This window comes from Pelophylax lessonae (assembly GCF_965119305.1).
Source record: "Pelophylax lessonae genome assembly, chromosome: 12".
Lineage (NCBI taxonomy): Eukaryota > Metazoa > Chordata > Amphibia > Anura > Ranidae > Pelophylax > Pelophylax lessonae.
Window position 1 is genome coordinate 100,958,413 of NC_138779.1, and position 16,644 is coordinate 100,975,056.

Here is a 16,644-nt window from a genome sequence, read left to right on the forward strand (position 1 = left end):
GCGTGCGCCTAGTGGCTATTGCACGAAATGACGTACAGGTACGTGATTTCCTGCAATGGAGCCGACCTGCCGCAGTAAATGTACATTAGGAAGTCGGCAAGTGGTTAGCCAAAACAGTGTACTCTGAATTCTGAGATGATATTTTACAAAGCTGGTCGCCACTTAAAATGGACAGGATCCTTTTATTTCTATACTGTATAATAGTGAGAATAATACTAGAAGTACACAACAAGGACACTGAATTGATGAACACAGGACTTGGAATTTAGCACCATACAGACACTGATAAATCAAAGCTCATACACTCATACAGAGGTGGCAGTGCTGATGTTGCTGCCTACAGGGCGCTATACCAGAATCTGTCTATTGTGCATCGTCAAAGAATAACTCCAGGAATTGCAGAATTTTTAAAAAATGTGCTGACTTATAACTGGTAAAGTCCAGTGTGGTGTATACCACCTCTATTTACATTTTGAATTAGTGTCAGGAGTACAACTATCGATATACTTCAGCGTTCTGACCTTTGGATCGTTCTACCCCCTCCTTCTCTCCTCTTGCCCAGTCATGGAAGGCTTTGTATCTTGTAAACCAATTCACAAAAGACAAACAGGGAAATTTACTAAAACTGGTACACTAAGAATTTGGTGCAGCTGTGCATGGTAGCCAATCAGCTTCAGTTTGTTCAGTTAAAGGGGTTGTTAATTCAGAAGGTTTTTTTTTTTTTATCTTAATACATTCTATGCATTAGGATCAAAACTTTCTGTGTGCAGCAACCCCCCTTATTACTTACCTGAGCACCCTCTAGATCCAGAGATGTCCACGACTGTTTCAGCAGTGGCGGCCGGCCCATAGGGGGCGCAGGGGCGCCGCCCCCCCCCCCCCCCCCAAAAAAAGAAAAAGAAAAAAAAAAAGATTTAAAAAAAAAAAAAAAAAAAAAAAATTTTTGCCCACAAGGGGCGCCCGTCTCATTGGTGCCTATGGGGGTGGGGTTTTCCACCCGCAGAGGCGCCGATAGACGGCCTTCTGGGGCGTAACTGTAGCGCAGAGCTCTGCGCTCCACCACCCCTCTTTCGGCGTCCGCCGCATTGGTGCCGATGGGGGGTGGGGTTTTCCACCAGCAGAGGCGCCAATTGGCGGCCTTCTGGGGCGTAACTGTAGCGCAGAAAAATGCGCTACACCACCCCCTTTTGTGATGTCTTGGATCATGATTGGTCCAGACTCCAGCCTGGACCAATCATGATTCAGGACATCCATGGTGACCTCGTTGGGGGCGGTGCCGGTGCGTGCATCAGTCACTCACCGTCACCGCCCGGTCAGCTTCCCGCCGCAGCCCGCGAAGAAGAGGAGTCGCGAGGAGGGGAGAAGCCGCCGCCAGGAGCCGAGCAGAAGAGGACGGACATCAGAGTCGCGAGGAGGGGAGAAGCCGCCGCCGGGAGCCGAGCCGTCGCCAGGTAAGTGCCTATTCCACCACCTGCGCCATGCCTGTGCCATGCCTATTCCACCACCTGTGCCATGACCTTACCACCACCTGTGCTATGACCTTACCACCACCTGTGCCATGACCTTACCATCACCTGTGCCATGCCTGTACCATCTGTGCCATGCCTATTCCACCACCTGTGCCATGCCTGTACCATCTGTGCCATGCCTATTCCACCACCTGCGCCATGCCTGTGCCATGCCCATTCCACCACCAGCGCCATGCCTGTGCCATGCCTGTGCCATGCCTATTCCACCACCTGCGCCATGCCTGTGCCATGCCTATTCCACCACCTGCGCCATGCCTGTACCATCGGTGCCATGCCTATTCCACCACCTGTGCCATGACCTTACCATCACCTGTGCCATGACCTTACCATCACCTGTGCCATGCCTGTACCATCTGTGCCATGCCTATTCCACCACCTGCGCCATGCCTGTGCCATGCCTATTCCACCACCTGCGCCATGCCTGTGCCATGCCTATTCCACCACCTGCGCCATGCCTGTGCCATGCCTACTCCACCACCTGCGCCATGCCTGTACCATCTGTGCCATGCCTATTCCACCACCTGTGCCATGACCTTACCATCACCTGTGCCATGCCTGTACCATCTGTGCCATGCCTATTTCACCACCTGTGCCATGCCTGTACCATCTGTGCCATGCCTATTCCACCACCTGCGCCATGCCTGTGCCATGCCCATTCCACCACCAGCGCCATGCCTGTGCCATGCCTATTCCACCACCTGCGCCATGCCTGTGCCATGCCTATTCCACCACCTGCGCCATGCCTGTACCATCTGTGCCATGCCTATTCCACCACCTGTGCCATGACCTTACCATCACCTGTGCCATGACCTTACCATCACCTGTGCCATGCCTGTACCATCTGTGCCATGCCTATTCCACCACCTGCGCCATGCCTGTGCCATGCCTATTCCACCACCTGCGCCATGCCTGTGCCATGCCTATTCCACCACCTGCGCCATGCCTGTACCATCTGTGCCATGCCTATTCCACCACCTGTGCCATGACCTTACCACCACCTGTGCCATGACCTTACCATCACCTGTGCCATGCCTGTACCATCTATGCCATGCCTATTTCACCACCTGTGCCATGCCTGTACCATCTGTGCCATGCCTATTCCACCACCTGCGCCATGCCTGTGCCATGCCCATTCCACCACCAGCGCCATGCCTGTGCCATGCCTATTCCACCACCTGCGCCATGCCTGTGCCATGCCTATTCCACCACCTGCGCCATGCCTGTACCATCTGTGCCATGCCTATTCCACCACCTGTGCCATGACCTTACCATCACCTGTGCCATGACCTTACCATCACCTGTGCCATGCCTGTACCATCTGTGCCATGCCTATTCCACCACCTGCGCCATGCCTGTGCCATGCCTATTCCACCACCTGCGCCATGCCTGTGCCATGCCTATTCCACCACCTGCGCCATGCCTGTACCATCTGTGCCATGCCTATTCCACCACCTGTGCCATGACCTTACCACCACCTGTGCCATGACCTTACCATCACCTGTGCCATGACCTTACCATCACCTGTGCCATGCCTGTACCATCTGTGCCATGCCTATTCCACCACCTGTGCCATGCCTGTACCATCTGTGCCATGCCTATTCCACCACCTGCGCCATGCCTGTGCCATGCCCATTCCACCACCAGCGCCATGCCTGTGCCATGCCTATTCCACCACCTGCGCCATGCCTGTGCCATGCCTATTCCACCACCTGCGCCATGCCTGTACCATCTGTGCCATGCCTATTCCACCACCTGTGCCATGACCTTACCATCACCTGTGCCAGACCTTACCATCACCTGTGCCATGCCTGTACCATCTGTGCCATGCCTATTCCACCACCTGCGCCATGCCTGTGCCATGCCTATTCCACCACCTGCGCCATGCCTGTGCCATGCCTATTCCACCACCTGCGCCATGCCTGTACCATCTGTGCCATGCCTATTCCACCACCTGTGCCATGACCTTACCACCACCTGTGCCATGACCTTACCATCACCTGTGCCATGACCTTACCATCACCTGTGCCATGCCTGTACCATCTGTGCCATGCCTATTCCACCACCTGTGCCATGCCTGTACCATCTGTGCCATGCCTATTCCACCACCTGCGCCATGCCTGTGCCATGCCCATTCCACCACCAGCGCCATGCCTGTGCCATGCCTATTCCACCACCTGCGCCATGCCTGTGCCATGCCTATTCCACCACCTGCGCCATGCCTGTACCATCTGTGCCATGCCTATTCCACCACCTGTGCCATGACCTTACCATCACCTGTGCCAGACCTTACCATCACCTGTGCCATGCCTGTACCATCTGTGCCATGCCTATTCCACCACCTGCGCCATGCCTGTGCCATGCCTATTCCACCACCTGCATCATGCCTGTGCCATGCCTATTCCACCACCTGCGCCATGCTTGTGCCATGCCTATTCCACCACCTGCGCCATGCCTGTACCATCTGTGCCATGCCTATTCCACCACCTGTGCCATGACCTTACCATCACCTGTGCCATGACCTTACCATCACCTGTGCCATGCCTGTACCATCTGTGCCATGCCTATTCCACCACCTGCGCCATGCCTGTGCCATGCCTATTCCACCACCTGCGCCATGCCTGTGCCATGCCTATTCCACCACCTGCGCCATGCCTGTGCCATGCCTATTCCACCACCTGCGCCATGCCTGTACCATCTGTGCCATGCCTATTCCACCACCTGTGCCATGACCTTACCATCACCTGTGCCATGACCTTACCATCACCTGTGCCATGCCTGTACCATCTGTGCCATGCCTATTCCACCACCTGCGCCATGCCTGTGCCATGCCTATTCCACCACCTGCGCCATGCCTGTGCCATGCCTATTCCACCACCTGCGCCATGCCTGTACCATCTGTGCCATGCCTATTCCACCACCTGTGCCATGACCTTACCACCACCTGTGCCATGACCTTACCATCACCTGTGCCATGACCTTACCATCACCTGTGCCATGCCTGTACCATCTGTGCCATGCCTATTCCACCACCTGTGCCATGCCTGTACCATCTGTGCCATGCCTATTCCACCACCTGCGCCATGCCTGTGCCATGCCCATTCCACCACCAGCGCCATGCCTGTGCCATGCCTATTCCACCACCTGCGCCATGCCTGTGCCATGCCTATTCCACCACCTGCGCCATGCCTGTACCATCTGTGCCATGCCTATTCCACCACCTGTGCCATGACCTTACCATCACCTGTGCCAGACCTTACCATCACCTGTGCCATGCCTGTACCATCTGTGCCATGCCTATTCCACCACCTGCGCCATGCCTGTGCCATGCCTATTCCACCACCTGCGCCATGCCTGTGCCATGCCTATTCCACCACCTGCGCCATGCCTGTACCATCTGTGCCATGCCTATTCCACCACCTGTGCCATGACCTTACCACCACCTGTGCCATGACCTTACCATCACCTGTGCCATGACCTTACCATCACCTGTGCCATGCCTGTACCATCTGTGCCATGCCTATTCCACCACCTGTGCCATGCCTGTACCATCTGTGCCATGCCTATTCCACCACCTGCGCCATGCCTGTGCCATGCCCATTCCACCACCAGCGCCATGCCTGTGCCATGCCTATTCCACCACCTGCGCCATGCCTGTGCCATGCCTATTCCACCACCTGCGCCATGCCTGTACCATCTGTGCCATGCCTATTCCACCACCTGTGCCATGACCTTACCATCACCTGTGCCAGACCTTACCATCACCTGTGCCATGCCTGTACCATCTGTGCCATGCCTATTCCACCACCTGCGCCATGCCTGTGCCATGCCTATTCCACCACCTGCACCATGCCTGTGCCATGCCTATTCCACCACCTGCGCCATGCTTGTGCCATGCCTATTCCACCACCTGCGCCATGCCTGTACCATCTGTGCCATGCCTATTCCACCACCTGTGCCATGACCTTACCATCACCTGTGCCATGACCTTACCATCACCTGTGCCATGCCTGTACCATCTGTGCCATGCCTATTCCACCACCTGCGCCATGCCTGTGCCATGCCTATTCCACCACCTGCGCCATGCCTGTGCCATGCCTATTCCACCACCTGCGCCATGCCTGTACCATCTGTGCCATGCCTATTCCACCACCTGTGCCATGACCTTACCACCACCTGTGCCATGACCTTACCATCACCTGTGCCATGACCTTACCATCACCTGTGCCATGCCTGTACCATCTGTGCCATGCCTATTTCACCACCTGTGCCATGCCTGTACCATCTGTGCCATGCCTATTCCACCACCTGCGCCATGCCTGTGCCATGCCCATTCAACCACCAGCGCCATGCCTGTGCCATGCCTATTCCACCACCTGCGCCATGCCTGTGCCATGCCTATTCCACCACCTGCGCCATGCCTGTACCATCTGTGCCATGCCTATTCCACCACCTGTGCCATGACCTTACCATCACCTGTGCCATGACCTTACCATCACCTGTGCCATGCCTGTACCATCTGTGCCATGCCTATTCCACCACCTGCGCCATGCCTGTGCCATGCCTATTCCACCACCTGCGCCATGCCTGTGCCATGCCTATTCCACCACCTGCGCCATGCCTGTGCCATGCCTATTCCACCACCTGCGCCATGCCTGTACCATCTGTGCCATGCCTATTCCACCACCTGTGCTATGACCTTACCACCACCTGTGCCATGACCTTACCATCACCTGTGCCATGACCTTACCATCACCTGTGCCATGCCTGTACCATCTGTGCCATGCCTATTCCACCACCTGTGCCATGCCTGTACCATCTGTGCCATGCCTATTCCACCACCTGTGCCATGCCTGTGCCATGCCCATTCCACCACCAGCGCCATGCCTGTGCCATGCCTATTCCACCACCTGCGCCATGCCTGTGCCATGCCTATTCCACCACCTGCGCCATGCCTGTACCATCTGTGCCATGCCTATTCCACCACCTGTGCCATGACCTTACCATCACCTGTGCCATGACCTTACCATCACCTGTGCCATGCCTGTACCATCTGTGCCATGCCTATTCCACCACCTGCGCCATGCCTGTGCCATGCCTATTCCACCACCTGCGCCATGCCTGTACCATCTGTGCCATGCCTATTCCACCACCTGTGCCATGACCTTACCACCACCTGTGCCATGACCTTACCATCACCTGTGCCATGACCTTACCATCACCTGTGCCATGCCTGTACCATCTGTGCCATGCCTATTCCACCACCTGTGCCATGCCTGTACCATCTGTGCCATGCCTATTCCACCACCTGCGCCATGCCTGTGCCATGCCCATTCCACCACCAGCGCCATGCCTGTGCCATGCCTATTCCACCACCTGCGCCATGCCTGTGCCATGCCTATTCCACCACCTGTGCCATGACCTTACCATCACCTGTGCCATGCCTATTCCATCACCTGTGCCATGCCTGTACCATCTGTGCCATGCCTATTCCATCACCTGCGCCATGCCTGTACCATCTGCGCCATGCCTATTCCACCACCTGTGCCATGCCTGTACCATCTGTGCCATGCCTATTCCACCACCTGCGCCATGCCTGTGCCATGCCTATTCCACCACCTGCGCCATGCCTGTACCATCTGTGCCATGCCTATTCCACCACCTGCGCCATGCCTGTGCCATGCCTATTCCACCACCTGCGCCATGCCTGTACCATCTGTGCCATGCCTATTCCACCACCTGCGCCATGCCTGTGCCATGCCTATTCCACCACCTGCGCCATGCCTGTAACATCTGTGCCATGCCTATTACATCACCTGTGCCATGCCTGTGCCATGCCTATTCCACCACCTGCGCCATGCCTGTACCATCTGTGCCATGCCTATTCCACCACCTGTGCCATGACCTTACCATCACCTGTGCCATGACCTTACCATCACCTGTGCCATGCCTGTACCATCTGTGCCATGCCTATTCCATCACCTGCGCCATGCCTGTACCATCTGCGGCATGCCTATTCCATCACCTGTGCCATGCCTATTCCATCACCTGTGCCATGCCTATTCAATCACCTGCGCCATGCCTGTACCATCTGTGCCATGCCTATTCCACCACCTGTGCCATGACCTTACCATCACCTGTGCCATGCCTATTCCATCACCTGTGCCATGCCTGTAACATCTGTGCCATGCCTATTCCATCACCTGCGCCATGCCTGTACCATCTGCGGCATGCCTATTCCACCACCTGTGCCATGCCTGTACCATCTGTGCCATGCCTATTCCACCACCTGCGCCATGCCTGTGCCATGCCTATTCCACCACCTGCGCCATGCCTGTACCATCTGTGCCATGCCTATTCCATCACCTGTGCCATGCCTATTCCACCACCTGCGCCATGCCTGTACCATCTGTGCCATGCCTATTCCATCACCTGTGCCATGCCTATTCCACCACCTGCGCCATGCCTGTACCATCTGTGCCATGCCTATTCCACCACCTGTGCCATGACCTTACCATCACCTGTGCCATGCCTGTACCATCTGTGCCATGCCTATTCCACCACCTGCGCCATGCCTATTCCACCACCTGTGCCATGGCCTTACCATCACCTGTGCCATGCCTATTCCATCACCTGCCCCATGCCTGTACCATCTGTGCCATGCCTATTCCACCACCTGTGCCATGACCTTACCATCACCTGTGCCATGCCTGTACCATCTGTGCCATGCCTATTCCACCACCTGCGCCATGCCTATTCCACCACCTGTGCCATGACCTTACCATCACCTGTGCCATGCCTATTCCATCACCTGCGCCATGCCTGTACCATCTGTGCCATGCCTATTCCACCACCTGTGCCATGACCTTACCATCACCTGTGCCATGCCTATTCCATCACCTGTGTCATGCCTATTCCACCACCTGTGCCATGACCTTACCATCACCTGTGCCATGCCTATTCCATCACCTGTGCCATGCCTATTCCATCACCTGCGCCATGCCTGTACCATCTGTGCCATGCCAATTCCACCACCTGTGCCATGACCTTACCATCACCTGTGCCATGCCTATTCCATCACCTGTGCCATGCCTGTACCATCTGTTCCATGCCTATTCCATCACCTGCGCCATGCCTGTACCATCTGTGCCATGCCTATTCCACCACCTGTGCCATGACCTTACCATCACCTGTGCCATGCCTATTCCATCACCTGTGCCATGCCTGTACCATCTGTTCCATGCCTATTCCATCACCTGCGCCATGCCTGTACCATCTGTGCCATGCCTATTCCACCACCTGTGCCATGCCTGTACCATCTGTGCCATGCCTATTCCATCACCTGTGCCATGCCTATACCATCTGTGCCATGCCTATTCCACCACCTGCGCCATGCCTGTGCCATGCCTATTCCACCACCTGCGCCATGCCTGTACCATCTGTGCCATGCCTATTCCACCACCTGTGCCATGCCTGTACCATCTGTGCCATGCCTATTCCATCACCTGTGCCATGCCTATACCATCTGTGCCATGCCTATTCCATCACCTGTGCCATGCCTGTACCATCTGTGCCCTGCCTGTACCATCACCTGTGCCATGCCTGTACCATCACCTGTGCCATGCCTGTACCATCTGTGCCATGCCTATTCCATCACCTGTGCCATGCCTATACCATCTGTGCCATGCCTATTCCATCACCTGTGCCATGCCTGTACCATCACCTGTGCAATGCCTGTACCATCACCTGTGCAATGCCTATTTCATCACCTGTGCCATGCCTGTACCATCACCTGTGCCATGCCTGTACCATCTGTGCCATGCCTATTCCATCACCTGTGCCATGCCTATACCATCTGTGCCATGCCTATTCCATCACCTGTGCCATGCCTGTACCATCACCTGTGCAATGCCTATTCCATCACCTGCGCCATGCCTATACCATCACCTGTGCCATGCCTATACCATCACCTGTGCCATGCCTATACCATCACCTGTGCCATGCCTATTCTACCACCTGTTCAATGCCTATACCATCTGTGCCATGCCTATTCCATCACCTGTGCCATGCCTGTACCATCTGTGCCATGCCTATACCATCACATGTGCCATGCCTGTACCATGACCTCAAAGTCATGCAATTTTTTTACCTCGTTTTTTGCCGCGAAGCAATACCTATTACATTTTTGTTTTTGCGCCCCCCCAAAAATTTTGAGCACCAGCCGCCACTGTGTTTCAGCCTTCCGGGACTCCCCTCCTCATTGGCTAATGCACAGCAGAGGCACCATTAGCTCCTGCTGCTGTCAATCAAAGTCAATTAGCCAATGAGGGGAGGGGGCGGAGTTGAATTTATAATATTATAAATTGGGCTGTCTCCCTCTCACCTGTTCCCCCATCCACCCATTAGCGGCCATGTGCCTCCAGTGGAGGACACTAAATTAAGAGTGTAGGACTGCAGATATAATGGGGTGCCGTGCAGTGGATCTGCAGCTTTCACATGCGTTTGCAAATGTGTGTCAACTAAACCCCTATTCTTTGTACCAAAAGACAGGTTTTATTTGGTTGGTGACAGACTGGAAGGTGAGTGTATCAGACTGGGGGCTGGCTGACTTTCATACACCTCTTACAATCCTTCAACCTTATTTTGTGTTTTGTTATAGGGATGAAGACGCCGGACAACACCAGCTTGGGTCTCATATAAAGTCCCACCTAGTCCAATATGTTTAAGGCATTGTACTTAGCTATGGTCATTTTAATTAAATGAATTGTCATTTTTGTTCTTTCTTTAGTATTTTAATAAAAATATACATTTTTTTTTTTTCAAAAAAAAACAAGATATTATTGCAATTATGGAGCTGCAATTCCATATTGCAGCTCCATGTCTCCTCGTTTCTATCCAGCTCAGAGCACAGGTTAAGTCACGTCCCCGCAGTGTCTCTTCTACTAGCCCCTCCCCTCTCCCTTAGCTCAATCTGAGTGGACTGAGTCTCTTCCCCGGCAATGTGCTGCTTTCTGACCCTCCCATCCCTCCTCTGCGGGTGGCTGTTGGATGACTTCATTCTGCACAGTGAGTAGACTGTCTCCCTTGGAGACAATGTGTCCCTGCCTCTTCACCCCCAACAATACCCCCCCTCCCTGCCTCCCTCCCTAACAATAACCCATTCCCTGCCTCTCCGCCTTCAACAATAACCCCTCTCCCACCTTCTCCACCCTCAACAATAACCCCCTCCTGGGCTTCCCCACCGTCAACAATAACCCCATCCCCACTTTTCCACCCTCGACAACCCCCCTCCCCGCTTCTCCACCCTCAACAATAACCCCCCCCCCCACTCACTTCTCCACCCTCAGCAATAACCCCCCTCCCCGCTTCTCCACCCTCAACAATAACCCCCTCCCTGCCTCTCCCCCCCCAACAATAACCCCCTTCCTACCTCTCCACCCCCAACAATAACCCCCTCTCTGCCTCTCCACCCTCAGCAATAACTCCCCTTGCCACTTATCCACCCTCAACAATAACCCACCTCCCTGCTTCTCCACCCTCAACAATAACCCCCCTCCATGCCTCTCCACCCCAAAAATAACTCCCCTACCTGCCTCTCCCCCCCCTAACAATAACCCACTCTCTGCCTCTCCACCCTCAGCAATAACTCCCCTTCCTGCTTCTCCACCCTCAACAATAAACCACCTCTCCGCTTCTCCACCCTAAACAATAACCCCCCTCCCCGCTTCTCCACCTTTAACAATAACCCCCTTCCTGCCTCTCCGCCCTCAGCAATAAACCCCCCTCCCTGCTTCTCTACCCTCAACCAAAACCCCCCTTCCTGCTTCTCCACCCTCAATAATAAACCCCCTACCTGTCTCTCCCCCCCTAACAATAAGCCCCTCCCTGCCTCTTCACCCTCAGCAATAACCCCCCTCCCTGCCTCTCCACCTTCTTAATTTTCCACCCTCAACCATAACCCCCTCTCCGCTTCTCCACCTTCAACAATAACCCTCTTTCTGCCTCTCGGCCCTCAGCAATAAACCCCCCTCCCTGCTTCTCTACCCTTAACAATACCCCCCTTTCTGCTTCTCCACTCTCAAAAATAACCCCCTCACTGCTTCTCAACCTTCAGCAATAACCCCCCTCTCAGCTTCTTCACCCTCAACAATAACCCCCTCCCTGCTTCTCCACCCTCAAAGATAACCACCCTCCCTGCTTCTCCACCCACAACAATAACCCCCCTGCCACCTCTCTACCCTCAGCTGTAACCTCCCCGCTTTAGCATCCTCAGCAATAACCCCCCTCCCACCTCTCCACCCTCAACAATAACCCTCCTCCCGCCTCTCCACCCTCAACAATAACCCTCCTCCCTGCTTCTCCTTTAACAGCACTAACCCCCTCCCTGCTTCTCCAACCTCAACAATTACCTCCCACCCACCTCTCCACCCTCAGCAATAACCCTCCTCCCTGCTTCTCCACTCACAGCACTAACCCCCTCCCTGCTTCTCCAACCTCAACAATTACCTCCCACCCACTTCTCCACCCTCAGCAATAACCCCCTTTCCTCCTTCTCCACACTTTTCTGCAGAAACAACAGCGGGCTGACAGTTCATGAGTGGCAACGTAGCATGAAGGGGGGGGGGCTGTGTAATGATGGGAGTAGTATAGGGGGAGGGGTCCTGTGTAATAAGGGGGGTAGTATGGGGGAGGGGTCCTGTGTAATTATGGGGGTAGTATGGGGAATGGGGGTCCCGTGTATTGATGGGGATAGTATGGGGAATGGGGGTTCCATGTATTGATGGAGATAGTATGGGGAATGGGAGTCCTGTGTAATTATGGGTAATGTGGGTCCCGTGTATTGATGGAGATAGTATGGGAAATGAAAGTCCCGTGTAGTGATGGGGGTAGTATGGGGGAAGGAGTCCTGTTTAATGATGGGGGGGGGGCAAGAAAATGTTTGCCCAGGGTCCAATCGATATTAAAGGCGGCCCTGCCCAAAGTATTCTGTGAATGGACCCCAGAGAGGGGGTGGAAAGAGCATGATGGCTGCACAGCACACCCCTTCTATCTGAGCACTGGGAGTATAGCTATAGCTGTACTCTTGGTGCTCAGCAAAAATGTAAATAGGATAAGGCCTCTTTCACACAGTTGTTTTTTTGATTCTTCCGGATTCCTGCGGCAAGAATTTGTGCAGTATTGCTGCAGAAAAAAAACTGCGGTTAGCATCATGCTGATCGCATTTAGCCACACACAGAGTGATTAGCTGCCGTTCCTGGACAGATGTCTGAGCCTGAATGCAGCTGACTTGCAACAGGAATCTGAAAGCCGCAACAAACCAGCTGTGTGAAAGGGGCCTTAGTCCACAATACCCCTATAAACCACCATATTGTTAAAAGTGCTGTAATTCCTGGAGCTGTAAATCAAAGTACAGTATACCAATAACTGGGAATGGGTGTAAAGAAATACATTTTTTCTGACAAAGTTATATCTGTAAAAAAAAACACTTTTAGGCTGTGTTCACACTTATGCGAATTGGATGTGGGGTTTCCTCGCATCCAATTCGCATGTCAGGAGACTGTGACCGGCTCTCAATGGAGCCAGTCACCACAGCTCCAGGACGGCTGCGGAGAGAATTCCACAGGAGTCCAGTGCGTCTTCTGGTCCGTTTCAAGTCCGAATTCAGCCAAAAATTCGGACCTAAAATGGTGAACATGGACGTACCGGACCCCTGCTGTGAGCCGCTCCGCACGGAGGTGTAAACCCAGCCTTAGTGAAATTAGTGCTATTATGTACTGTGTACTGAAGCATACATAACCTGCCACCAAAAGGTTTCTGGATGTTTCATTATACTATATTATTTATTAATAATGTTTCAGATTTCTTAGTTCAGAAGCTTTCTTCTTCTTACTGTTGGAAATCTAAAAAAGTGCCATAGAAGATGCAGTAAGCAAATAGCGTTGCCTCCATCCTTTTCTAGAAATGTCACTTATGCCTCGTTTCCACTGAGGGGAACGGTTTGGGTCGGTACAGTTTGGAAGGGTTAGAATGGTCCGGTCTATTCAGGTGAGCGTTTCCACTGCAAGTTGGGCCACCAGGGACCATGCGGGGTTTACACCAAATCAGGTGTTTGTTTTGCTCTTTCATTTGACGTGAGCATTGAAGTTTTCATGTCCGCCAATCAGTGGAATCTATCGTGTGACGCCAGTAGCTCCGCCCTAACCGTACCGTACCATTTCCTATGGCCCTACATCTGAAGCAGGACCAGGAATGGTGTGGTTTGATTCGGTTGTATGGGTCACTTTCATAATGGAAACACTCAAATTAGCGTACCGCACCAAACCGACCCGAACCGATCCGCTCAGTGGAAACGAGGCATTACAGAGAATTAACAAGAGGGTTTCTTCTAAATAGAATTGTCTGAATGAATCAGAAAGAGAAGCTGGTATTAAATGCCCCATCGTGGAGGAAAGTTGCCAAGCAATTAAAGGTTGTCTCTAAACTCAGGTACAGTTTGCCCCTTGACACCTGTTTCTGCAGTGCAAAAGACATTTCTTCTTCCCGCATATACAGTTTTGTAAAAATGATATAGAAAAGAATAGCAGTGGTAAGAGATGTTATGCCTTATAATGAATAGTTTCATATATTAAATATACACATGATTTTTGGCATGCAGACAAGTGGTAATATGATTGTACATCTAATGCAACTTAGCAACAAGTTCTTACCAAATCCCCTGACAACCGCTTCCCCGATGCCTTTTGTCCCTCCGGTCACTATGACCACCTTGTTGTGGTACCTGAGGCTGGGGTCTGCTCCTCTATCAGCCATGGTGCCTGTCCTGAGATACACTGCACAGTGCACACACAGAAGTGTTGTCTCAGCAGTCTAGCAATCACGTTCCTGTCATCTGATCTGAAACCAACAAGGAAGGAAATGGGCATGCTCCAGAAGCAAGGCATGATAGGAAATGTAGTCTTTCAGGAATTCAAATTCAGGAAGCTTGGTGCAGCTGTCTAGTTGTTTCACATACTTATGTATCTATTTAGCTTCCATTACAATATAGCAAGGATGAAAGGACTTTTGATATATATACACTGCTCAAAAAAGAAAAGGAACACTTTTTTATCAGAGTTTATCGTCAAGTCAATTAAACTCCTGGGATATTTATCTGGTCAGTTAGGTAGCAGAGGGGGTTGTTAATCAGTTTCAGCTGCTTTGATGTTAATGAAATAACAACAGGTGCACTATATGGGCAACAATGAGACAACCTCCAAAACTGGAGTGGTTTTACAGGTGTAGGCGGCGGGCCACTGACATTTTTTTCCCCTACTCATCTTTTCTGACTGTTTCCATTTGCATTTGGCTAGGGTCAGTGTCACTACTGGTAGCATGAGGAAATACCTGGACCATATAGAGGTTGCACAGACAGTCTAACTCCTCAAACAATACGTGACATTGCCAGAAGGTTTGCTGTGTCTCCCACCACAGTATCAAGAGCATGGAGGAGATTCCAGGCGACAGACAGTTACTCTAAAGCCCCGTACACACGTACCGATGGTCGGCTTACAAATGTTCCTCTTTTCTCCCCGGGATGTCGGTGTCTGCTGAAAAGTGCAAAGACAGCACAAGGACAGCACAAGAATTTTGTCCGCCGACTGCAGAAGTGATGTCATGTAATGGTTAACTTTCCCTGTGTTTTCTATTTTCTGAGCATGCCCAGTCTTGCAAATCTGCGGTCTGTCGGCCGAATTGTGTACTGACAGGCGAACAATCGTCCGTTCTGGTGTCGGCATACAAATATTTTCATGTTTGCACGAAAGACTTTTGTCCGCGGATTGTGCGCAGACATCTGTCGGAGGCACCATACTAACACGCGTACAATCGGCAGATCCTTCGTCCACCGACGTTTGTATGCCGACGATCGGTACGTGTGTACGGGCCTTAAGAGAGCTGGGCAGGACCATAGAAGGTCCTTAAACTATCCGCAGGACCGGTATCTGCTCCTTTGTGCAAGAAGGAACAGGAGGAGCACTGTCAGAGCCCTACAAAATGACCTCCAGGAGACCACTGGTGAGAATGTCTCTGACCAAACAATCAGAAACAGACTTCATGAGGGTGGCCTGAGTGCCCAATGTCCTCTAGTGGGCCCTGTGCTTACTGCCCAGCACAGTGGAGCTCGACTGGCATTTACCATTCAACACCAGAATTGGCAGGTCTGCCACTGGTGCCCTGTGCTTTTCACAGATGAGGGCAGGTTCATCCTTGGCACATGTGAAAGAAGTGAAAGGGTCTGCAGAAGCCATGGAGAATGTTATGCTGCTTGTAACATCGTTCAGCGTGACCGGTTATGTGGTGGGTCAGTGATGGTCTGGGGTGGCATATCCATGGGGGGATGCACAGAGCTCTACAGGCTAGACAATGGCACCCTGACTGCCATTAGGTATCAGGAGGAAATCCTTGGACCCATTGTCAGACCCTACACTGGTGCAGTGGGTCTTGGGTTCCTCCTGGTGCACGACAATGCCTGGCTTCAAATGGCGGGAGTATGCAGCCAGTTCCTGGAGGATAAAGAAATTGATACCATTGAATGGCCCTAATGCAAGCCTGACCTGAATCCAATAGAACACCTCTAGGACATTATGTTTTGGACTATCCGATGCCGCCAGGTTGCACCTCAGTTTGTTCAGGAGCTCAGTGATGCCCTGGTGAAGATCTGGGAGGAGATACCCCAGGACACCATCCGTCCTCTCATTAGTAGCATGCCCCGATGTTGTCAGCCTTGCATACAAACACGTGGGAGCCATACAAACTACTGAGTACCATTTTGAGTTGCTGCAATGAAAATTCAGCATAATGAACTAGCCTGCTGCATCATTTTTTCACTTTGGTTTTCAGGGTGTCTTTGAATTCAGCCCTCTGTAGGTTGATAATCTCCATTTCCATTAAGCGATGTGGCATCCTTACATTCCTAACACATTACCCAGTCCATATCAGTATAGATATCCAACATATTTTTTCCCCATTAGGATCTGATGTGCTTTCAAAGTGTTAATTTAATTTTTTGAGCAGTGTATATATACACACACACTGATCAGCCTAAACTTGATGACCACTGACTAGAAATGTAAAATCTCTG

The 16,644-nt window shown here is 52.4% G+C and overlaps 1 protein-coding gene across 1 annotated transcript in view; it reads right to left on the reverse strand.

The window, feature by feature from the left end:
• HSD17B14 (hydroxysteroid 17-beta dehydrogenase 14) overlaps window positions 1–14,418 on the reverse strand; it is a 110,816-nt gene extending 96,398 nt beyond the window's left edge. The window contains exon 1 of the mRNA XM_082274374.1: window positions 14,234–14,418. Coding sequence (XP_082130500.1) covers window positions 14,234–14,336 — 103 coding nt within the window. The 5' untranslated portion in view covers window positions 14,337–14,418. The remainder of the gene's footprint in view (window positions 1–14,233) is intronic.
• Between the last annotated feature and the right edge of the window lie 2,226 nt (window positions 14,419–16,644).